Below are 24,032 nucleotides of genomic sequence, written 5' to 3' on the forward strand. Positions count from 1 at the left end.
TCTGTTTCTATTCTCTTCCCTTTAGGAAACTAAATATTGTTTTAAATCCTTCATTTATATGTGTGATACTTGACAGCAAGCTCACACTTGTGGCATCAACATACAACGTGGCGATAAGGGACTCGGAAAACGTAGACTTTTAGAAAACAATCAAAGTACTTCCTCTTCCATAATCCTAATTTAAAAAATACTATCGACATGAGAGTGCATTTCCTTACATTTCTCTTTCACTCGTCATTTAAAAGCCCATTAGTTTTTGTAAAAGTCATATGAAAACAGAAAATGTTTCAAAACATACACACATGTCTATATGACACGTCCATTTCCACTTCCCACCTCCTACCATCACTATGTGTTGCGGGAGCTTCTCCCGCTCCTTCAGCCGATAGCCGCTGAGATACCAGCCCACTGGGGCGTGGTTTCTCTCCCTTTAAAAAGGCGGCCACTTCCCTCTCCTCTCTCTTACTTCCTGCTCCGCCTGTTTACTTAGGTAATATTATATCCTTCTGGAGTCTTTGATGGAGTTGAAGAATGGTTAGTTATAGTTATAGTTTTCCTTTGTTATGATAAAAGATAAAATAGATATAAATATTGTAACTGTAATTCTTGATAACTGTTTTGTTATATGTAATTTTTCTATGTTAAAGTTAAAGCCTTCCTCTTTTTGTTTAAACAGAAAAAGGGGAAATGATGGAGGAAGGTCATTGACTAATAAAGAAACTGCCTTGCCCCATTTTATAGGTTAGAACATAGGTGGGAGGAGTAAACAGAACAGAATGCTGGGAGGAAGAGGAAGTGAGCTCAGACGCCATGCAGCTCTCTCCAGAGCAGATGCGATGAAGCTCTGACCCAGGATGGACGTAGGCTAGAATCTTCATGGTAAGTGCACCTTGGGGTGCTAAACACATTATTAGAAATGGGCTAGTCCAGGTGCAAGAGTTAGCCGAGAAGAGGCTAGATATAATGGGCCAAGAAGTGTTTAAAAGAATACAATTTGTGTGTTGTTATTTCCGGTAAAGCTAGCTGGTGGTGGGAGCTGGGTGGCGGAATGCAACCCGCAGCTCCTACTAAAACTATGCCTACTGAATACACACACACACACACAACGTTTTTAATTTTGGCTTTTTAAGACAGAGTTTCTCTGTGTAGCTCTGGCTGTCCTGGAATTTGCTCTGTAGACCAGGCTAGCCTCGAAATTACATATCTGCCTGTCTCTGCCTCCCGAGTGCCAGGGTAGAAGTGCACCACTACTGCCTGACTGAAGGGTCTTAAAGCATCCTTGTTTGTGTTGGTGGCTACTCTTTTTGTTTGTTTGTTTGATACAGGGTATCTCTGTGTAGCCCCAGATATTCTGAAACTTGCTTTGTAGACCAGGCTGGCCTTGAACTCACAGAGATCCACCTGCCTCTGCCTCCTGAGTTTATGGGATTAAAGGTGTGTGCCACCACCACCCAACTTGGTGGATACTCATAAACTGTAATAATGTTTCTGTCCAGTTCTTGGCTAACTAATTTTGGACCATATCTATCCAGTCTTCTGAAAGATAGGATGTCTTAGTTGTAGAGACACTGCCTACATTCCTCATTTCTTGGGTTTGGGGATTTCTTTGGTTATTGGAATTTGTAATGCTAATGTTTGTTTCCTGGCTATAAATACCTTGTTGGTGCTGTGTTTATGAACTTCATATAGAAATGTCAACTCCAGGGAACGATGGGAAGGAGGGTAAGGAGGATGCAGTTGGATGGCCTAGCACTTTAATTTCGCTGATAATGGCTCCTTCTTGAAAACTTTTGAAGACATTGCCTCTGTACTTGGGATTTTCCTCTGTGTCCTTTGGAAATGATTCCTGTCATCTCTGAAGTTTGGAGTTGTCACTTTTATTTCATTTAATTCCTTAGTGTGGTTCTATTTTATTTCTATTTTTTCAGGAATTTTCTCAAACTCATTATATGCCTCTTACCATTAACATTCTTCAATCTTTTAAACATTTAATTAATTGTTTAATTGGTATTATTGGGGTAAAAGGTTTAGCTTCCCTAAATATGTTGGATTCATGTCCCAGTTACTAATTGGTGTTCCAGACTGGGGTCAAGACACAGAAATTTTCCCTGACAGAGGTATCATGACCAGCTTCTTTGATTCCTGGGAAGTCAGTCCCTCTGAAGTGGATACTGACAGAATAGGCCGGCTTTGCTGAAAACCACTGCTTACAAAGGTTCTGTACAAAAAGCCTGCCTGCCTTTTCGTTGTTTTCCAATAACACTGTATTAGCAAAAGTCTGGGGATGTGGCTCCGGGGACAAACTGCTAGCCTAGCATGCCCAAGGCCCTGGCTTCCATGCCTAGTCTTGCATCAACCAGGGTGGCACAGGCCTCTGATCTTAGCACTTGATTAGTAAAGGCAGAAGGACCAGAAGTTCAAGGTCAATGTCAGCTACTAGAGAATACAAGGTTAGCTTGAAGTAGAGAATGTCTCAAACATACATGTATGTATACACTAGAGCTCATGTGTATGCGTGTGTACGCGCGAGCGTGTACACACACACACACACACACACACACACACACACACACACACATTATAACAAAAAACAAAAAGCCTAACAGGAGACAATACCAGCAAGTGGTAAATGTGGGCTGAGGATGTAGGCTGGTTTGCCCTTTGGATAGAGAAAGATCTGCAGCCAGTTATTTAACACTGTATTTGCCGACCAAAAAAGAACTTCAGAAAAACACGTCCGCAAAGCATCTTTACAGTCTGGGCACATTTTTTTTTTTTCATTCTATGATGTGGATCACTGGTCAATAGTTACTTGAGTACATGTATGAGAACTGAAAATGTCTTTTATAGTTTGTGTTCCTATGGAATCTTATTTCCAAAACTGTTTTCCTATTGTTTTAATTAGCAAGAAAAAATTTCAGGTGCTGGGGGGAAAAATCAGTTATATTTAGTAAGGCAGGCCAACAGTTAAAAACCGAAGAAAAGGGGGAAATTGAAGTTGATTTATTTCCAGATTTCACTCATCTGAACGTTCTGGTTGGGAGCCACCTGAGAACTAAATCATGCATCGTTTTAATGGATTGAAGTCCAAACGCTGCAAGACCGCTCGCTTTTCCTCCGTGGCCGCGGACCCGCAGGGCAGGGCGGCTGCTGCATCCGGCACCACAGGCATGGCCAGGCCCTGAGCCCAGCGCGGCGCTGCGCCACAAAGAGCCGCAGCGATGGAGGGAGGAGGAGGAAAGGCGGCGTCACCGTGGCGGCTCAGATGAATCAGAGGTGCAGGTGGGAGACCCGCGGCCGCGGCGACCTCGGCGACCTCGGCATTGTGGTCAGCGTCCTTTCCATCACCTTCTGAACCACAAATAGAAACCCGGGGAGACGGGGAGAAGGTAGACCAAACCGCTTGCTCCGCAGGCGGCACTTTCGACAGTCACTCCTTAGTTTAATGCTCGGGCTTTAGTTTGAAGTCACTCGAAACGTGTAAGATCTTAAACATTTAAAAATTAACCCTTAGAGCTTTTACTTAACTAGATTGCCTATTATTAAAAATTAATCCTCAAAACAATCCTCCACTTTAAGTGATGGCTTTGAATCAGAGGAATCGGTCACCCACTGGACAATAGGAAATGGCATATACCTCTGGGGGGAAAATGCTTTTGGGGGACTAGGAAGTTCTAATTCATGAACAGCACAGTTCTATTGAGCTTTACTTTTTAATTTATTAACTTAATTTTTTGTTTCGTATCAAAATGCAGCGCGTCCTTCCTCAGGTTGCTGCGGGAGTAGGACGAGAGAACTCTGGGATCCCCGGATTAAGCTGTGTGCTAATAAGGGCTAACAATTGGCTCTGGGAAAAACTCTGATTTGTGACAATTTTCTCGTTTCTGTGGCATGAACATCTTCACCGTGTCTCTCTGGGAGCAGAGCAGTGTGAGGTCAATTGCTTGATCACATTGCTGCCAGGTCAGCAATGCGCCTTGGGGAACCAGTACCACGCGCAGTGGTACTGGGTGCCGCACCCATGCCGGTTCCTATGCCGACTGCAGGTGGATTTGAGCATCTCTCTGAGGTGATGGTTGGGTCGGACCTGCCCTTTGCACGTGGATTTGCTAAGTGATTGAGAGAATTGAGAGCCACCATATTGGGGAGATGCTGCATGGCTAGGGGCTTCACTTTTCCCACCGCAGTTTTGTAGGGCAAGGAAGGCCTGGTTATTTATACAGGACTGGAATTTCAGTACTCAGGAGGCTGAGAAGGGAGATTGCGGCGGGTCAGAGGCCAGCCTGGACTTTAGAGTGAAATTCTGTCTCAAAATACAAACCAAACTAGCAAAAGTAAACACACACACACACACACACACACACACACACACACACACACACACACACAGAGGGTGGGGGGTGAGAAGGGAGGGAGGGGGAGAGAGTCCCAAACCAACCAAGCAGGGCAGCCCTGATTTCAGCTTCAGAATCCTGTACAAGATATTGTTTGAAGACAAAGGTCTAGTATCGAGGAAAAGATAACATTAGAGATCATCTGAATGGCTGAACTGATCTGTTCATTTTCATTTATGAAAACCTGACAATGCTGTGAAAACTATAAATGTGGACCAAACACCAGCGTATGAGTCTATGGACAGCACTGAACTCAGAGTTCTTTCTTGGTCTTGATTAGATACCAATCCTGGCTAAAAACAGACAAGTGTGTCTGTCTGAATGGAGGTGTGTGCATGTAACCACCGCCCTGTTTAAAATGAGAAGGACCTTAGACATGGTTTCTTCCATTTTCAGCTATGCTATGCAAATTCATTGGAACCCCCTTGGAAGGTGTGTATGTGAGGAGGGGGAGGGGAAAGGGAGAGAGGGAGGAGAGAGAACAAGTGCAGAAGTGCACAGAAGTTCAATCCACAGGTACCCAGCCCTCCCTGCCACGCGCCACCCCTGCCCTTGCACAGAAAGCAGTTCCTTGATGGGAATCTGCTTCCTGTGTTTTCAATCTGCAGCTTTCATTTCAGGAGAGTGGTGGTAACTGACGCTGTCTCTGGCTTTCCAAAAACAGGGGGAAAAATGAAAAAAACTATCAAACAAAAAGATAGTAAACTGTAAAGAAAACTTTGTCACTGCCCAAACAGCGGGTAAGAGGCAAGGTCAGATTTGGAATAAGGATGTCCACTCCCCGCATCATTTTCCATTTCAGAAGCCGGCTACCCATCATTCCTTCCTCTGTCAGCTCTGTGTGAAGGTCCAGGATGAGGTACTATGGCGGGCGCAAACTGTGAATACTTAAGATATGTGGTTGTTCCCAATTAAGATGTATCAAAGGATTAAAAAAATTAGTTGAATTTTCTGGTTTTTCAGACTGGAAAACTTCTAATTATGTGATCGTCTTAAATTTAAAAGGAACTCCACCAGATTGCTCTATAAAAACATGTGATATTCGGTTTTTGATGTGGGCGTGTTTTTTTTTTAAAATTTAACACAGATGCAAAGTCCACCCCGCAACTGAAATAAGTTCTACCATATTCAGATGCTATCAGTGATTCACCCTCTGATTTGAAAGAAAGATACTAGTGAATATCTACGTGGCTCAGTTTCCTTTCCCACTAACACAGCAAATCACTCATGTCACCCAGTATTTAAAAATTTATCCTTTGTACAGTGTAATAATCAGCAGCACCAAGTACCACGAAGATGGAAAATGACAACCAGATTGGAGTGTTTGCTCTGTAAGAGCAGCCCACCTTCAGGGTCTTCAGTTGCTTTGACCCTTACTCTGAATTCTGTTTTTTTTTTTCTTAAGCTATTTGGTTTCTTTAAAATATAGATGTTCGTTAAAACTTAACATTATATGTTAACAACCTATCTATCCAGGACACAAAGAAATTGATAAATAGATTTAAAGCAATACCAACAGGAAGTTCCAGATTTTAATTATCGAACTTTGTTATTTATCATATATCTAGATAAAAAACATAAAAATTGTGATGGTTCTATGGTTTGTGTGTGTGTTTTAAGACATGATCTTGCTACGTATACACCCAACGATGGAAGTTGAGATACCCCTGAGTCCCACAAATGTTGGAATTTTAGGTATCTGTCACACATAACTTTTTAAAAGAATGGTATTTGATGAAAAACCTAACTTTTGGGAACGATGATCTTTCATGGGCACATATTTGTGTCCAAGAATTCGATTCTCTGCACATGGAGGCTGAAATCCAGAGAGACACTAACAGTCTTCAGTCAGGAACTGCGTAGCCTAAAACCATCTGGATGAAAAGGCTCAGAGAGCTCCCAAGCTCCCGTGAAAAGATTATTTTCCTTTTAGCTTCTTTGCCTACCGCAATTAATGCTGTTTAGTGTGCACCGTCAACGTTAAAACGAAAATTTGCCATCCAGTCGCTCTTAGCTCATTGGCATGCACTTTGGAATATTCCTTAAAAAAAAAAATCTGTGCAAATGTGTTCTGATTATCCTTTATCTTCAAATTCGCTCCAGAACCTAAAAATCATGCTCAAATCATATTCACGACGCGTCCACGAAGGCCCAGATCCCGCGGCAGGAGCATCATCAATGTATTAAGTTCACACCCTCCTACAGATCAATTTCAACGGAGCCTGAAAAGTACATTATAATTTCTTTATAGTGAAACCCAAAATATTCAGAAAGAAATCAGGCAGTTTCCAAGGATTTTGTCCAGCAGCCAGTTTACACCGATCCCTTCCAGAGCCGGTGGCCCTCCTCGGGAAGGTTGGCATCCTTTCCGTCCGCCGTGGGCGCCGGGCTCAGGGCAGCAACTGTCCTCGCGGCTCGCAGCCTTGGGCTCTGCGGCCGACCAATGGCTGATGCCTTTCACCCGGTCATCCCGCCTTTTGGCGGCATACTAGCCAATAAGAATGGGCTCATGGAGTCAGCAGCCAATGGGAACTGGGAGAGGCGGCGGCCTTAGCCTCCCGCGGTGCAAGCTGGGCCTCCGCTCCGTTGCCCGGGAGCCGAGGCCGCCGAGCCGCCGCCCACAGCCGAAGTCCCAAATAGTGATTGAGTTCAAACTCCCCAGTCGCAGCCGCAAGTCGGCAGCGTCCGTGTGTTCCTCGCCTCGGGCCGCAGCTGTCGGTCTGGCTCGGGGATCTGGTGGGTGATCCAGGCAGGAGCAGGCAGCGCCGGCTTGGAGGGTAAGGGGCTGGCCGAGGCCAAATAAGAGGTCTGCGGCTGGGGGATGGACACGATGGGGATCGGGTGAGGTGGGGCGGGGCGGCTGATGCGGCACTGGGACGGAGCAGAAGAAAGTTAGGAGCGTGGGGGTTTGTTAGCCCCGAAAAGCAGGAGGAAAGTGCGGTGCTGGCGGATCCAGAGTTACCAGAACGAACTCTCTGGAGGCTGGTGGAGATCCGGACGGTGGGCGTGGAGCCTTTCAGAGGCTCTGGAACAGGGTATTATTATTATTACACTGTCTTTAAGTGGGCAAGGCACTTTTTCCCAGGCTGTGAATTACTTTTATTCATCCTTGAGGGATGGAATGAGACGAATAAAGGTAGTTAGCAAAACCTACCTGTTGACATAGCTGCGCTGGGTTGGGGTAGATGCTTTGCTCCGCGTGGCGTGAACAAGGGGGACAGTGTTTCTCAGTGCGGAGGACTGAGCCAGTTCACCTCACTTGAAAAGTAATGGCATCTCTTGGTAACAAGTTACAAGCGGCAGTGTGCCCTCTCCACCCCCGAAGGGGAGGGGTGCGGTGGATAGCAGATTCGTGGCGAGGATTAATTTTATTGAGGTATTGTACCAATGTTTGGGTAAATGGGTGAGGGGTGTGGAGGAAGGTTTTATGAGAGTAGATTTTCTTTTCGGATTGATTTTGTGTCTTTTCTGTCACGGACCAGCCCCTCATCTCCACCCCGGAGTTTGAGGGTCCAAGCTCATCCATCACCCAAGTAGAGTACGCTTGACCACTTTAATGTTTATTTATGCCCAATCGTGCATTTAGGATTAGATGTCTTTGGGGTCAAAAGTCGTCATTGAGTTCAGCAGTTTAAGAGCACTGACTGTATTCCAGAGGACTCAGGTTTGATGTCCAGCAGCCACATGACAGGTTGCAACTGTCTGTAACTCCAGTTCCAAGAAATCCAACGCTTTCTTCTGGTCTCCTTGGGCATCGGGATGCACATGGTGCACAGACGTACGCTCAGGCAAAACACCCATACACATAGTAATGAATAAATCAGTAACAGGCATCGAGGAAAAAGGGAAATGGAGATTTCATTTTGCCCGTGTATTCTTCTTCTTCTTTTTTTTTTTTTTTTGTTTTTGTTTTTGTTTTTCGAGACAGGGTTTCTTTGTGGCTTTGGAGCCTGTCCTGGAACTAGCTCTGTAGATCAGTCTGGTCTCGAACTCACAGAGATCCACCTGCCTCTGCCTCCCGAGTGCTGGGATTAAAGGCGTGCGCCACCATCGCCCGGCCTGTATTATTCTTTCTAGTCTCTTAATGCACTTCTGTTTTATATTATCATTTACAGTATTTCATCCTGGGTTTGGTTGCATATTGATTACGGAGTCCATTCGGATGTGTGACAGGAAAGGCTAGTGTTCTTGGAGTCTTTAAGCTGATAAACTGTCATTCAGATGTCAAAAATCTGCTGATGCTGTCTCTTTAACACGACAGAACTAATTCCATAAGACTTGCCAGAAGACTCAAACGGTCCCTTCCTGGGTCTCCTTTCTGTTGCCAACTTTGGAGGACACCCTCTTCTGCCCACCACAACTTAATCTACCCTTTTCCCCCATTCCATCCTTTTCTTGGCTAGCTCCTGCATTTCGGCTTCTACCATCTATAACTTATTAGCACACCCCAGTTTTGCATCTCTCCAACTCCTATGTAGGCAGATTTAGGTATTTCCACTCAGATTAATCTGGCCACAGGCACCCTAAACTCAATATGTCTGGTAACTGAACGGTTACCTTTTCCTGACAAACCCCTTGCAACTGGGTGGTATCATTTGCATCCAGTTTTACAAGTCAAAAACTTGAAATTCATTCAGGTTCTTCTTATAGTCCACATTCAATCCTTCATCAACTCTAGTTTATTTGATTTGCTAAATAGCTCTGGCATCAGTTTGAAGCCCTGTATCTCTAGTTATGTTACTGTTGTACAAATCTCCATTTCTTGGGTTAGGATGGCCCTTTGTAAAGGTCATGTCTGAGGGCTTTAATCTCCCTGGGGACTCTTTGTTTCCATAAGAAGTCTTCCTGTGCTTGCAGTCTCGCCATCACTTACTGGTGCTCACAGCCAGTGCATTCTCTTCCAACCAGATTGCCCAATATTAATATAATGTGAAGCACATTTATTTTCAGTAAGCATATAAAAATATAAGCAAGTAAAGCTAATTTTAAGATATGGTAACCTAATAATCCAAAAATATTGTTTCAACACATAACCAATATAGAAAAGATTATTAAAGGTTTTTTTTTGTTTTTTTGTGCGTGTGTAATAAATTTTCGAAAGCTCATGTGGTATGTGTAAGAGTTTTGGTTACTATACAATGAGAATGACTTTCATTGCCCTCTCTTTTTTCTGCCTCACTTCCTTTAGACCTGTTCCTACATTCTCATCATGTATAAATTTATACCTAGATTCTACATATGTGATAACACGAAGTATCTGTCTTTCTGTGTACAGCTTATTGAAATAACACCGAACAGTCCAGTTTCATCCACTTTCCTGCAATATCATACTTGCAGGTGAATGCATTTCCGCTGTGTAATCTGCCTTGTTTTCTTTATGGCTTTTTCTGCTGGTGGACCTCTAGGCTGATTCCTATCATGGCTAAGAGTGGGGTAGTGGTAAACACCGAAGTCCCACCAACATATTCCAGCTGTCATATATCTCAGTTCTGATGATCTGCATTTCACATGCTTTGTACTATTTAAAATTTGAGGGTATGCCATGTTTTTGTTATTTGGCCCTTGATGACTTGGTATAGGGTCCAGGCTGCTGGGTTCTGGGGTTGAAAGCATGGCCACCGTGCCCAGCCCTTGCTAACCTTTTTATTTTTACAGGTGCTGCTATTTCTCTTGGAAGAAGCCCTTCTTCACCAGGTGCCTGCTTTTAGTAACAGAATTTGCTGCTGCCCATCCAGTCTCTCCCCTCCCCCCAATTATACTGTGCTTAACCTCAGCAATACCTGAAAACAGAAACCGAGCATGTCTCCTGTGGAAACTCCCAGTGCTCTGCTGGCACTAATCTTGGATCTCATTTCATCGCCTCGACTTCCTTTTTCTCTCAGCAGCTGAATTCTTTTGCATTATTTTTCCTCCTGTTGGCTCAGAGTTCATTAATGTGAGAGAATGTGGTCTCTTCCTCATTTTTTATTTGTAACTTACTCAGTGTACAATGCCTGACATTTGGTGGGTGTTGAACAAGTGTCTGATGAATGGATGAAACATTCGTGGTATTTTCATCTGACTGACTAAACTTTGGGAATATGTACTACAGTTATGCTTTCATTTGGCTATTTTAAAATGCTTGTTTGATTATTTATTTATTTATAAAAAGAAGCTGATTTTGCCAGAGGTGAGAACGCTAGCACTTGCTATGGTCTGACTGATCATAATAAAATCATACTTAAAAATCCAATGTAGTTTAAAAGTTCTTAGTATTCAGAGAGTCCGGTTTTATCCCAGGCTTTTCCAGACCCAGGCCAGCTGGTCTTGGTGAGTTCCCAGTAGAACATCCCCATTGTCTCAGTGTGTGGGTGCATCCCTCGCGGTCCTGAGTTTCTTGCTCGTGCTCTCTTTCCTTCTGCTCTGATTTAGACCTTGAGATTTCAGTCCTGTGCTCCAATGTGGGTCTCTGTCTCTGTCTCCTTTCATCGCTTGCTGAAGGTTAATATTCAGGAGGATGCCTATATGTTTTTCTTTGGGTTCTCCTTATTTAGCTTCTCTAGGATCACTAATTAAAGGCTCAATGTCCTTGGTTTATGGCTAGAAACCAAATATGAGTGAGTACATCCCATGTTCCTCTTTTGAGGACTACTGAGAACTCAAGAACAATGGCAATGGGTTTCTGATCCTACTGCACGCACTGGCTTTGTGGGAGCCTAGGCAGTTTGGATGCTCAACTTACTAGACCTGGATGGAGGTGGGGGGTTCCTTGGACTTCCCACAGGACAGGGAACCCTGATTGCTTTTCGGGCTGATGGGGGGGGGCTTAATTGGGGGAGGGGAGGGAAATGGGAGGCGGTGGCGGGGAAGAGACAGAAATCTTTAATAAATAAATAAATTTAAAAAAAAAGTTCTTAGTATTTTAAAGTTTTATTTAAAAAAACATAGTTTGATATTTAAGGAAGAGAGGATTCTGTGAAACTAAAATAAGTTTTTTTTATAGCAGAATCATGTAAATAGAACGAGGAAAGTATGGGTTTTCATTTTCTTTTTAATCTTTTGAAGTTCTCTATAGAATTTGCAGTTGTAGCGTGAAGGCAGCACTGTGGCTCTTTCCCGTCATCTCGTCATTCTTGAGAGATAGAGCTCCTTAATTCCCGTTGTCACTCTTAGTTTCTTTCAGGTTTTTCTTTTGTTCTGTTGCCTACCAGCAGCAGGAGTAACCAGGGAGCGATGTTTTATACACAGAAACTCAGTGCAGGCTTTTGTTGGGGGATTAGCAACACTTTGGTTTTATACACTTTGTTCATAGGCTCGCATGAGCCCGGTGATCACTGTGATACTAATGCCTGTACACAGTGTCTCTGCAGATCTCAGCTGCTTTACTATCCATGAGACCTGGTCATAAGGAAGGCATTCTAGCACTAAAGGAGTCCTTGGCATGTTATCTCCTGACCAGTTAGGAATATATAACCTGTACTGTTGGGGATTCTTGTTAAAGAAATTTACTTTCAGATACTAAATGAAATGTTTTGAAATTGATAGTTTCTTGGCATTGCTATAGTAGTGTTTTTGGCCATTGTTAGGAAGGTAACTATTAGAGATTGAATTAGCAAGACACACACACACACACACACACATTGCTTTTAGCTGGCTTTTTATATAATAAACTACATAAACCACTCTATCCCACCCCTCATTGACAGCAGAAACAGATAAAACATCTGAAAACTGATTTATTCCTGACCACAATGACTAGTTTAAATGAGGATGAAACATACACATAGAACATAAATCTTCAGGGTTCTGTTAAGTTATACATCTTTTTTTCTTTAATGTAAAAGAAAAAGAATATATTTCATACAATATATTCTGATTATGTTTTCCCCTTTCCCATTCTTTCCTCCCCTCCCATTCTTTCTCTCTCTTATAAGAAAATGAACAGGTATCTAATAATAATACGAAGTAAAATAAAACAAAGTCATATAATCAAAATCATATAAAACAAGAATAGGACAAAATGAATAGAAGATAAAGAGCCATTAAAATCACAAGCAGCGCATAGCTGCAGAGACACCCACATTCACACACAGAGAAAGCGCATAAAAACACAGAACAGGAAAAGAATAAGGTATACACAAAGACCCGTAAGACAAACAAACTAACCAAAAGTGCTGACAAAGCGCAATGAGACAGAGGACTCCAGAATTGTCATCTGCTGCTGGGCATGGGGCCTGCCCTCCAGAGTGGTTTATAGACACAGTGAAACTCTGTTGGAGAATTGAGGTTTCCTTTGCGAGCAGTTTTCAATTGGAGATAGCTTCTGGGCTAGGGATGGGGCTGTGTTCCCTTACCCTGTCGGTGCTGGGACCCGGTCAGGCTCAGACCTGTTCAGGCCTGTACATGCTGCCACAGTCTCTATGAGTTCATCTATGCTTTGGTCCTGCTGGGTTTAGATGGCCTTGCTTCATTGTCCTCCACCCCCATCTGCCTCCTCTTCCACAGTGTTCCCTGAGCCATGGGGTAGGGTGGGCTGGGGTAAGGGTATCTGATGGAGACATCCCATCTCAAACTGAGTGTTTCAAGGTCTCTCACTCTCTACACATTGTCTCTGGGTCTCTGTGTTTGTTCCCATCTCCTGCAGGAATAAGCTTCTCTGATGATGGCTGAGTGAGACATTGCTCTGTGGGTAGTAGAATGTCATTAGGAGTCATTTTGTTGCTATGATTCTTTAAGTTATATATCTTTTTTTTTTCTCTTTTAAGAGAAGCGGCAATCCATTCATTTAACAATATGTCTAAGCCAGCCGTGTGGGTCACACTTGTAACCCCATTGCTTGGGAGGCAGTAGTAGGGATGAAGGCATCGTTAGCTGCACAGTGAGTTTCTCATTAGCCTGGGCTACCCAAGACCCTGTCGCCAAGCCAACAATATTAGTCATGTACAAATTATAGATGTAAATGCAGGTGAACTTTTCTTTGTGTAAAGCTTTATTAGATTTCTCAGTTATTTCAAATAAAGCCATAAAAATTGCTGAAATAGAATAGTATTTCCAGTGCTAATAGGCCTATATAGATGATAAAACAGACCAGTAGAATAGAGTGACTGGGCCCACTGTAATAGACTTCATTTGAAGTGTTTTTGAGAAGGTGGTCTTTGTACTGAAGCCAGGGTGAGGGAGCTTCTGTTGGAAAGTTCTAGGTGGAGAATGAAGGCAGTGCGAGGTTTGGCAGGTGGGGAACATAGAAGGCTGTTTAGCCTGGGGAAGAGATGAGAGCTGTGCCTTGACCAGGCTGGGGCAGAAAGCAGAGCACCAAATTTTGGGCAGGTTTGACTTTAAGGAATCTGATGGCCTTAGGAAGTCTTTGAAGTGGATTGAGCAGGGAGGCCCCACTGTGTAATCTCTGCTCTCGGCTGCTATTTCTGGCTGCTGCATGAAGAATTAGCTGTGGGAATGAAAGTAGGCTGTCAGCAGTGAGTGCAGCAGTCCAGCTGAGAGAAGATGGTGATGCAGATGGGACAGCAGGCCTACAGACGGAAGGAGCAGGCAGATCTACCCCAGGAAGGAGCAGGCAGATCTACCCCAGGAAGGAGCAGGCAGATCTACCCCACAGAGTTTGGAGGTTAAACTGTCCGGTTTTGAAAATGACTTAGGGATGTACAGAGAGAAGGATCTAGGATGATCTTAGATTTGTAACTTGAGACATTTAGTAGAAAGGAGTCACCATAATGAGATCAGCAAAATAGGAAAGAGTCAGGGGTGTGAGGAAGCCACTTTAATTTTGAACATGTGTGATAGGTAGAACTCCCAGGGTAGTGAGTAACGCTGCTGTGGGAGAATGCTGTAAAGATGAGTCACTCGCATTGGTTTAATAAAATGTTGATTTGCCAGTAGTCAGGCAGGAAGTATAAGTAGGGCTACCAGACTAGGAGAGTTCTGGAAAGAAGAAAGGCAGAAAGCCACACAGAGGAAGCAAGATGAGAATGCCTTACTGAGTAAAGATACCAACCCACGTGGCTAAACATAGACAAGAATTATGGGTTAATTTAAGTTGTAAGAGCTAGTTAATAATAAGCCTAAGCGAAGAGGCCAAACAGTTTATAATTAATATAAGCCTCTGTGTGTTTCTTTGGGACTGAACAACTGCAGGACCAGGCAGGACAGAAACTTCTGTCTACATAACTCCACCAATGCAATAGTTAGATCAGAACAAATTAATAAATTCAGGTTTAATCTAAGCAAAACATTAGTGGGTGAGCCCAAGAAAAAAGAAGCCACTAGGGGAAACCATGAGGGGACATCTATGGGCCAGACTTTAAATACCTCTGGGGGTGGGACCACTGCTTAGCAGGCTTTATTTGGGCAGGGTCTGGAGAGGGCAGCTCCAGGGAACTGCTGCTTGGTATACTGAGGGCAGGGTTTTGATTGGGGCCTCGAGCTGGAAAGTCCGATCATCAGATTATGATTATGCTCTGTCTAGGGCCACAACAGAACATCAGAAACCAAGATATTCCTATTTTATGATGCCTAAATAGTCTAACAAAAGCTCTCTCCTTACTTAAGGTCTATTCAGGCTCACAAAGCCCAGTTAAAAAATATGTCTAACCTTCTTGCTTTTACTAAAATTGGTAAGTTGTAGTTAATTTGCTAAACTACTAGCAAGTTAACTGTCAATTGCCTCATAAAGGATCAACATTTTTGATATGTTCAGTTTTAGCTTAAGTTAAGCTTAAACAACTTTTGTCTAATTTAGATTAGCAATGCGAATTTGAAAGGACCTATCGAATAGGAAGAGGGGATATTTGAGTCTGAAAGTCAGACTTAGAAATGATCTAAGTGGGGAGTCAAGATAAAGGGAAGAAAGCCAATGTGGCTGGAACACTGAGTGTTCAAGCATTTGGGCATCAGGTAGAAAAGAGAATGCTTTTGAAGGGAGGCAGTAATGCCATAGGTTCAGTGGAATGGCATAGAAATTAGCTGTTGGATTAGGATGATGACTGCTTATCTTAGTTAGGGTTACTATTGCTGCGAAGAGACACCATGACCATGGCAACTCTTATAAAGAAAATATTTAACTGTGGTGGCTCTCTTACCATTCAGAGGTTCCGTCCATTATCATCTTGGTGGGAGCATGGTGGTGTGCAGGCAGATGTGGTGCTGGAGAAATACAGCCTCTTGCAGGTAACAGGAATGGAACCTAGATAGCTGTGCTAGAAGGCTAATTCTACACAGGGGGGAGTTTTATTTTCCATAGAAGCTGAGATGTTTTTAATAAGAGAATGACCATCACAAGTGACTCCCAGGCCACACTGAAAGTAAAAACCAGAGGAGCAGTGTTCCAAGAGTTCTAGAGAAAGTGACTTGACCTGGAATTCAGAACCTCTGAAAGTGTCAAGTATGAGGACAGAAAAGGACTTTGGGCTCCCCTTCCCTAAGCGGCACATAGAGCATTTCCTCTCTAACATAAATAGAGCATCCTCTCCCCAAGCTTTACATAGAACTTCAGACATAGAGCTTCTCCTCGCTAAACTGTACAGCCCTTTTAAGGATATGACCAGTATATGATTACTGGAACTAATAAAGATGACCCCATGAACTGGAAGATCTAGTGTGGTCAGGACTGATGGTGCCATTAGAACAGAAGTGTTCTCAGGTTGGAACGTAACCGGGTTACATCAGGGTAGGAAACACGAGGAAAATGCCAGAAGAAGAATGGTGTGAATTCAGGCTATTGTTAGCATAAAAGCTGGTATTTGTTACACATGTAGTAACAATCATGCATTTTTAAAACTCTCAGCAAGAAAAAGCCAATTAAATGCTCTAAAATAAAAGGCTGTAAAATTAGCACATAGCTGAATGTTGAGGCCGTTTTCTAAAATGAAGAGTGAGTTAAATCCTCATGGTTCAAAGATAGTAATTCAGGGAATAGTATACAGTAGCTCCTTTTGTCCTTTGGGAATATGTTCTTCAACCCTCATCAGATACCTGAAATTGAGGATAGTGAAAAACTCTGTACTATGTTTTTGCCTAGTTTATATGCCTAGGCTAAAATATACCTAATGAGCTAGTCATTATGAATAACAGTATTAACTAGAACAATTACAAAATACTATAATAAAATTATGTAGATGTCTTTTTCTTGAAGTATCTTGTATGATGGGTTTTAGTCTCTTTTTTTCTTTTTTTTTTTTTCTTTTTTGGGCTTGAGAGATGGCTCAGCAGTTAAGAGAGCACTGGTTGCTTTTCCAGAGGACTCGGGTTCAATTCCCAGCACTCACATGGCAGCTCACAATTGTCTGTAACTCCATTTCCAGGGAGTCTCACACCCTTACACCAATGCACATCAAATAAAATTAAATAATTAAAACTAAAGAACTTTTCAACTTTTCCACTTAACAGCAGATTGGCATCTTTTTATATATCCAGAGTGCAACGTCACTGTTAGTGGGCCATTGCTAAATACAGTACAGGTTGCCTAAACATAAGCATTGTGGTTCAGTGGGGCTGTCCTGATTACCAAGCCAGACATTACATGAGTAGTGATCAGGTAGCATGTGCAGTGTGGATACTCTGGGTAGGCAGGTGATTTATGCCCCAAGCTGCACAGAGTGGAATGATACAGACCTTACTGTGGTGCTATGAACAGTGTGCAGTTTAGAAGTTGTGTGTTCTATCTGCAGTCTCCCATTTAATAATTTTGGACCCAGTTGACTATGGATGAAGGGAGACTAAGCATAAAAGTATAACCCTTTAAAATACTTGTTATGGGGAGTAGGAGTTGGATAATGGGGTGTAGGAAGTCCGTGTGGTTTAACTGAAAGTACTTGGGAGGAGGGAAGAATGCGCTTTTGTGTATTCTTCCCCTTTGCCAAGAATGGCTGACTGGCACCCTGATGGTCTAGATGGGTGAGGCCAGGGAGCTGCTTCTGGTATGCAGATAAAAAATAGAATGCATCTTCATCTTACATAATCAACTTTAACACTATTGACATTTAAATGGAAGGTAATTATTGATGTGATAGTAACTTAAAACAGTTCTTTAGCACTTGCTATTAACAGACTCACTGTGTGGATGGCAGAGGGACAAATGAGGCTGGTAATTATTTTTGCTGTGTGTATGTGTGCATATGAGGGACCAGAGATTGCCATTGTGTGTTCCTCAGTTGCTCTTTACCTTACTGTTTGAGAACCTGGAGCTCACCGTTTTGGCTATACTGACTGCCTAGTAGGCCTCAGGGATCCTCCTGCCTCTGCGGCTCCAGTGTTGGGATGTTGAAATGGTCCAAGAATGGTTCTGTGAGAGGAGAATTCTAAGTACTTGTGATAAAACTCCAAGAAAAAAAGACACGAGTATTGTGACCTCAGTTTCTTCAAAACACAGAATTGTTTTTGGAATGTGCTTTTGTGCTCCCCCCAGGTGTAGCAGATAGTGAGTTTACTTCGGATTATTTATTGCAATTTGCTATTGTGTCTGTGGCTTATGGAAAAACGTTTTTACCACGTGCAGCTTGTCCTTGTGATTGTATACTTACGTGAGTCTTTTCACCCTCGGAGTATAAATTGTCTGATGCTCTGAATAAAGCTGGCTATTGGATGAAGCTTTAGTTTGCCTCATTTTAGCCAGCTGGAGAGGTGGACACTGGGAATACTGGTATGTGCCACTGAAACCAGCTCTTAAAATGGGAGCTAGGACCCAAACTCAGGCCATAAGACTTTGCATGGAAAACCCTTTTCTGACTCAGTCCTCTTTCCAGACTTGATTTGTGTTTTGTTTTTCTATTTTGCCATTAGAATTGTTGATTTCAGATCCATTAATGAATTTTTAACAGCCTGAGATTGGCAGGCACTAATACATCAGACTCAGATCAAAGTATCAGCGGTAGAGTGTGTACTTAACATGTGCCAAGGGCCAGCATTGTCTCCATTCCTCACTCTCCTGCTCCCTATACATTCAGAGGAGCAGTGGTCGCAAGAAAATGAAGATGTTTCCTTCACCACCTTGTTCACACAGTTGCCAACTCTTGGTGACCTTCCATCTCTGTGCTTCTCTGGGCTATTCTGAAGCATACCTCAGACATCACTTAATTTTATTTTGAAGTATTTGAACAAATGTCTTTAAAAGGTGAAGATTCATAAAGTTCATAACAAATACAAATGGCACGAATGCATTTCCCCCAAAGCCCACAGTAATTCCTTAACATTAGTACACAATCCGTGTTTAAGTTTGCTCAGCTGTCTTACGTTCGCTTAGAGAAGCTGAAATGGCGTGCACAGGTTGCAATCTGTTGTTGTTGCTGTAGACTCACTACACAGGCAGCCTCTTCACAGTTTGTTCTCCTTGCAGTTTGTTCGTGACGGCATTTTATTGTACAATTGACATAGCCTGCATTTCCCATAGATTGCACTGTATTTGGAGGCTTGGCCGGATTCAGACTGAACACCGGGCAGGAGGACAGACGACTTCAGAGTGTCCTCTCAGTGGGTGCGTATCTGCGTGTTTCTTTCCTGTGATGTTCTCACCATTAATGGTCATCGCTTTGTTTCCTTGTTTTATTAGTGGTTGTAAAATGTCAGACTTCTAATCTTGATTTTAATATTTCCTTTTCCATTATTTGCTAAAAATGATTCTATAAAGAAATGTTTTATTTCTTGTTAGTTTGAGGGACAGCTTTGGCAGCATAGGCAAGGTAAAAGCCTGGTTCCACCGGAGGGACTTGCAAAGGTTGTTTGGAGATTTATTTAGTGTCTCATGAATTTGTGGGCCAATATATTTCTTGTGTTAAAAATTGCTTGCTTATATAATCTTTATAAATGATGAAAGTGTTCAGTCTTTGACCACTAAGAACTTCTTCAAGGGCGCATAAGGCCTTTCAGAATCTCTCAGCATCATCTCATGACGTCTTTGCTTTCTAAAGTACCCAAACCTCTGGATTCTTCAGTTCAGCTTATGTGCCTCCTTCAGACACGGTATGAGACAGCTGACAAGGCACGGATATTTAGATACAATGTGTGGGTGTGTTGGCCTAGTTTTTTTCTTGTTTCTAGGATTTATCAGTGGATATAGATATTAAATAGTTTTTTTTAAAAAAACTTAAAAGATGAAAGTTACAATACATTCATGTTGATGCTTCTGTCTCAGATTTTGTACTTAAAAATGTTAGAGCTCAGCTGAGCAGTGGTGGCACACACATTTAATCCCAGCACTCAGGAGGCAGAGTCAGGCGGATCTCAGAGGTCAAGACCAGCCTGGTTTATAGAGCTAGTCTCGGGGCAGCCAGGGCCACACAGAGAAACCCTGTCTAAAAAACAAAACGAAACAAAAAAGAATGTTAGAGCTCATATAAGCAGATTTTTGTTTTTATTTTGTTTTTTCCATATTGGAAATTCCAGTGCCCAAGTAGTACAACAGCTTCCCACTTGCTTTGTCCCTGCTACACTTGTTAGTCTGGGGGTAAGAGAACCAACAAAGATTGCCTGACCAGCCTTCCACATTGTTGTTATTTGATTTTGTTACATATTTAAAACATTTTACTGTGTGTGTATGTGTGTGTGTATGTCTATGTGAGTGTGGGTGTGTATGTGTGTGTATATATGTCTGTATGAGTGTGTGTGTGTGTGAGTAGGTGTGTGTATGAGTGTATGTGAGTGTGTGTATGTGTGTATGTGTGTGTATGAGTGTATGTGTGTGTATGTGTGTGTGTGTATGTGTGTGTATATATGTCTGTATGAGTGTGTGTGTGTGTGTGAGTAGGTGTGTGTATGAGTGTATGTGAGTGTGTGTGTATGTATATGTATGTGTGTGTGTATGTGTGGGGGGGTGGGAGTGTGAGTGATCAGAGGACAACCTCACATGTCAGTCCTTGCGCTCTACCCTTCAAGTTGTGTTTTAAAGTAATTTCAACTAGTTACTTTATGTCTTTGTCATTTTACCTCAGTTTACCTCATTTATTTAATTTCTCCTGCTTTATAGGATTTGTTTTAAATATCTAAGTTCCCCCAAATCATCCTTTCTGAAGTCCAGTTTGTAAACAGGTAAACAGAGGCAGTGTCCACTACTGACCCTGAATTCTGCCCCCCTTTCCCAGTAGCTCTTTTTCAGTAAGAAAACCACCTGCACATGTTGATTTAAAATTTAAACGCATTAAGACTAAATACACCTTTTCTCTCGTCACGCCGGTGACATTTTACGTGCTGTTACAGGGAGCCGTTGACCTCATAGAGCAGACTGTAGAACTCTGCTGGCGTGGCTGAGAGTTCCACTGCCCGGCCTACCCCTAGAGATTACCCCTAGAGAACGCGCTTCTTTAAACATTTGCTTTAGCCTCGTACTTTTTTTTTTTTAAAGTAAAAGGTTATATATTTTTCCTGTCATGTCACAAAATACCCGAAGCTGAGTACTTACAAAGAAGAAAGGTTTATTTGCTCACAGTTTAGAGATTGGGAGCCCAAGATTGGGCAGCTGCTCTTCTTTGGTTCCCTGTGAGGACCTCATGGCAGATGATGGAAGCCCTTGGTGGTGGAGATCACACGGTGAGACAAGAAGCCGTGGAATTCAGGGGCTGGACCTGATCCATGGCCCCCACAAGAATATAAGGTCTCTGTTTTCTGTGGTGGAGAAGCTCTTGACCACCCCTTTATTGAGTTGGATCCCACCCCTTTATTCTACTTTGAGAATGAGCCTTGCCCACTTGCTCAGGCTGCTCTGGAATTCATGATCTTCTTTCTGGTAGCTCAGATGACAGGTGTGGAATCCTGCTTGGTCTAGGCTTGGTTTTGTATAAACGACACACCATCTCAAGAACTCATCGTGGGAGACCAGGGTTAATTCCTCCCAAGGGTAATACTCTCCTGACCTAATTACTTTGTATAAATCTGGTCTCTTAAAGCCACCATCAACCTGAGCTTTGGGACAAAGCTTCCAAACTGTATTTATCCCGTACTGCAGACTTCCTGTGGTTTGCGTGCCGTTACCTGTTGGCACTTTCCTCTGCACGCCATGACTTTACACATGCTGTTCATGCTAGGCCAGTGGTGCGTTTCTGTGTGACGCCCTCACTCTGTTCATTTCTTAGTATCTCCTAGATATTTTCCTAGGATATAGAGAGAGTCGCGATCATCCTCACTACCCCAGTAGCCTACAGTCTGTTAGAAGGCCAGTGCCTTCCTGGTGGCATTCTGGTCATGTCATCTATCTATCATGTTCTTGAGTATCAGTGACTGCCTTGTGCACATATCTTGTCATGTATTAGGAATATCAATAAGGCCCCATCTTCATATATGAAGAGAGGAATTATTCTCATTATAGAAGTAGCCCTTTTCCATTGCATTAGCAAAACGAGAGACGGGGGAGGGGGGGAGAGAATGAATCTACAATTCATTTGCTCAGCAGGCTCTGTTTGGGTGCTGATTCATTCCTTGCTTTTCAGATTGTTTTGAGTTCTTGAGTTTGGATGGGACGAGTACTCAGTATGGATGTGTGCATTTGAGATATGTGGTGTTCACTAGTTAGAGGTTTCCTTGAACACAACAGTTTTATATGTTCCCAAGGATGTGTGTGGTATTGATTTTCCAGTCCTTTTCTTAATCTGTGATAAATTAGGCATTTGTTTATTTAGGTTACTTCTAGATTAAAAAGTTGCGTTGTAAACTGGGCATGGTAGCACATACTTTAATCCAGACTTGGGAGCACTGGGAGGCAGAGGCCAATGCCAGTGCATCTCTTAGTTTGAGAACATCCTGGCTAGCCAAGGTTACAGTGAGGCCCCGTCTCAGAAGCCAAAACAAGCACCCTCAACCCAAAAGCTGCATGAATACTACTACATGAAGCATTTTTACTTTTCCTCATACTTAGTTTTTTTTGGGGGGGGACCCAGAAATGCAGTTATTAAATTAACTATCACAAGCATAGATAAAATGGGCATGATGTTTTTTGCCTGTAATCCAGCAGTTAAAGGTGGAAGCAGGAGGCTTGCCATGAGTTCAAGGCTATCTTTGGTTACAAACCTTTCTCAAAAATCCAATTTCTAGAAGCCATAAATAAATTAAATATAAAATTTCTCCTCTCAAAATCTCCTTGATTTTGGTATCTCTGGCCACATTGTTACTATAATGAAGCATCTTTGGTTATATAATAGCTTTAAAATGTGTGTTACCTTTTTGGGAATATTATCTATTTTTATCATTTAATTTTTTTACCTTGTTTTTAAGGGGTTCTATGAGGTACTTATGTGCCAAGGTCGATTTTTTTCCATCAAATATGTTTTAAACTTTTAAAACATTCTTTTGTTTAACAGTTTTGTAGTCAATCTTGGGAATTTTTCTTTTCTTTCTTTTTGTTTTTGTTCCTTGTTTTTTGAGACAGAGTTTCTCTGTGTAGCCCTGATTGTTCTGGAAGTTTCTCTGTATACCAGGCTGGTCTCGAACTCCAGAGATCCACCTGCCTCTGCTTTCTAAATCCTAGGATTGAAAGTATGTGCCAGCACCACCTGGCTAGTTATTTTTCTTATTAGGGTTTGTTTGTTTGGTTGGTTGGTTTTTGCCACACCCCACATAGGAAAATACTGGCAGTTTGATCATTATTGTCTTGTAAATTTTCAGGATTGTGTTTCTAATTCTCAGGATTAAAGACAAATAAAAATTAGTTGACCTTATTCAGAAGGAATGTTATTTTCTAGGTCATGACAAAGTATCTTATTTCAAATATGTATATTAATTTATAAAAGCATAAATGACAGCTTCTTCCTTATCCTGGGTTGCTGTAGATTGTTTTGCCTTTAGTCACTCTTGTTTTGATTAGAGAAATGGTTTCATGACCCTTCGATGAGTCCGTTTCTTTCTCTTTTCTCAACATAGGGAATAAAGTATAGCTGTGTCTACTGATGCGGACTGCAGACATATGGTGAAGAAAACAAGCTCGTAAATAGTACCAGAATACCAAGGCTACGGAAATACTCTTCCATATTTTCATGAATCTGTAAAATTATGTGACTGGAGGTCACTTTTCCCAACAATGGGGGAGAGAGCCAGAAGTCCAGATAGTGATCAAGAGAGAAAAGCTGGCAAGCACAGTTACTCTCGCTATTCGTCTGACTTTGGGTCCTCACCACAGTCTTCTGGCCATTCATCACCTGTCAACCCGCCGCCTTGTCCAGCTACTAAGGGGAAGAATCCCAAAAGACAGTTTTCAGACAACCCGGTATATCACCAAGGTAAGTGTCTGCTGTGAATGCTCCCAGGCACTGGGACCTCCGGGGCAGCACGGTAAACCCCGTGTGAATGAAGCTTTTCTCCTGGCGTGTATGTTGCTGTGTGCACGAGTGAGCTGATTTCCCTTTCATGTGGGCTTTGTTTCCATAACTGTTGCATTGCTTACTTGTATACATTGTTATATAGTAACATTGTTATGTCTGAATCACACAAAGGAATGTTCCAGAAGACTGCTCATTTTCCCTCTTTCTTGTGATCTCAGAGGCACTTATTGTAAAGGCAAAACCTGCAAAACAATTGTGCCTTCTGTGTCGTTTTTTACAGTCACTGAAAGCAGGGACATAAACTGGTCATGAGGCATTTTCGTTGACCGCACTGTTGCCCTTATGTGGTTAGCACAGTGCTCTCTGGAAACAAGCAACTTAGGCTAGGGATGCCTTAGGACCCTGGATC

The 24,032-nt window shown here is 42.5% G+C and overlaps 1 protein-coding gene across 2 annotated transcripts in view; it reads left to right on the forward strand.

Moving 5' to 3' along the window:
- Positions 1–3,083: 3,083 nt before the first annotated feature.
- The window catches only part of Lca5 (lebercilin LCA5), a 47,742-nt gene continuing 26,793 nt past the window's right edge, over positions 3,084–24,032 (forward strand). The window contains exons 1-3 of one of the 2 annotated variants that reach the window (XM_041679639.1): positions 3,084–3,282; positions 18,772–18,855; positions 23,226–23,581. In XM_041679639.1, coding sequence (XP_041535573.1) covers positions 23,383–23,581 — 199 coding nt within the window. In that variant the 5' untranslated portion in view covers positions 3,084–3,282; positions 18,772–18,855; positions 23,226–23,382. Of the gene's footprint in view, positions 3,283–7,108; positions 7,172–18,771; positions 18,856–23,225; positions 23,582–24,032 lie in introns of those variants that run through there. The other variant, XM_041679640.1, reaches the window with a different exon arrangement.

The sequence above is a fragment of the Microtus oregoni genome, unplaced genomic scaffold (assembly GCF_018167655.1).
Source record: "Microtus oregoni isolate MIOR12 unplaced genomic scaffold, Mior012 000032F_ref0000030, whole genome shotgun sequence".
NCBI classification, from domain to species: Eukaryota; Metazoa; Chordata; class Mammalia; order Rodentia; family Cricetidae; genus Microtus; species Microtus oregoni.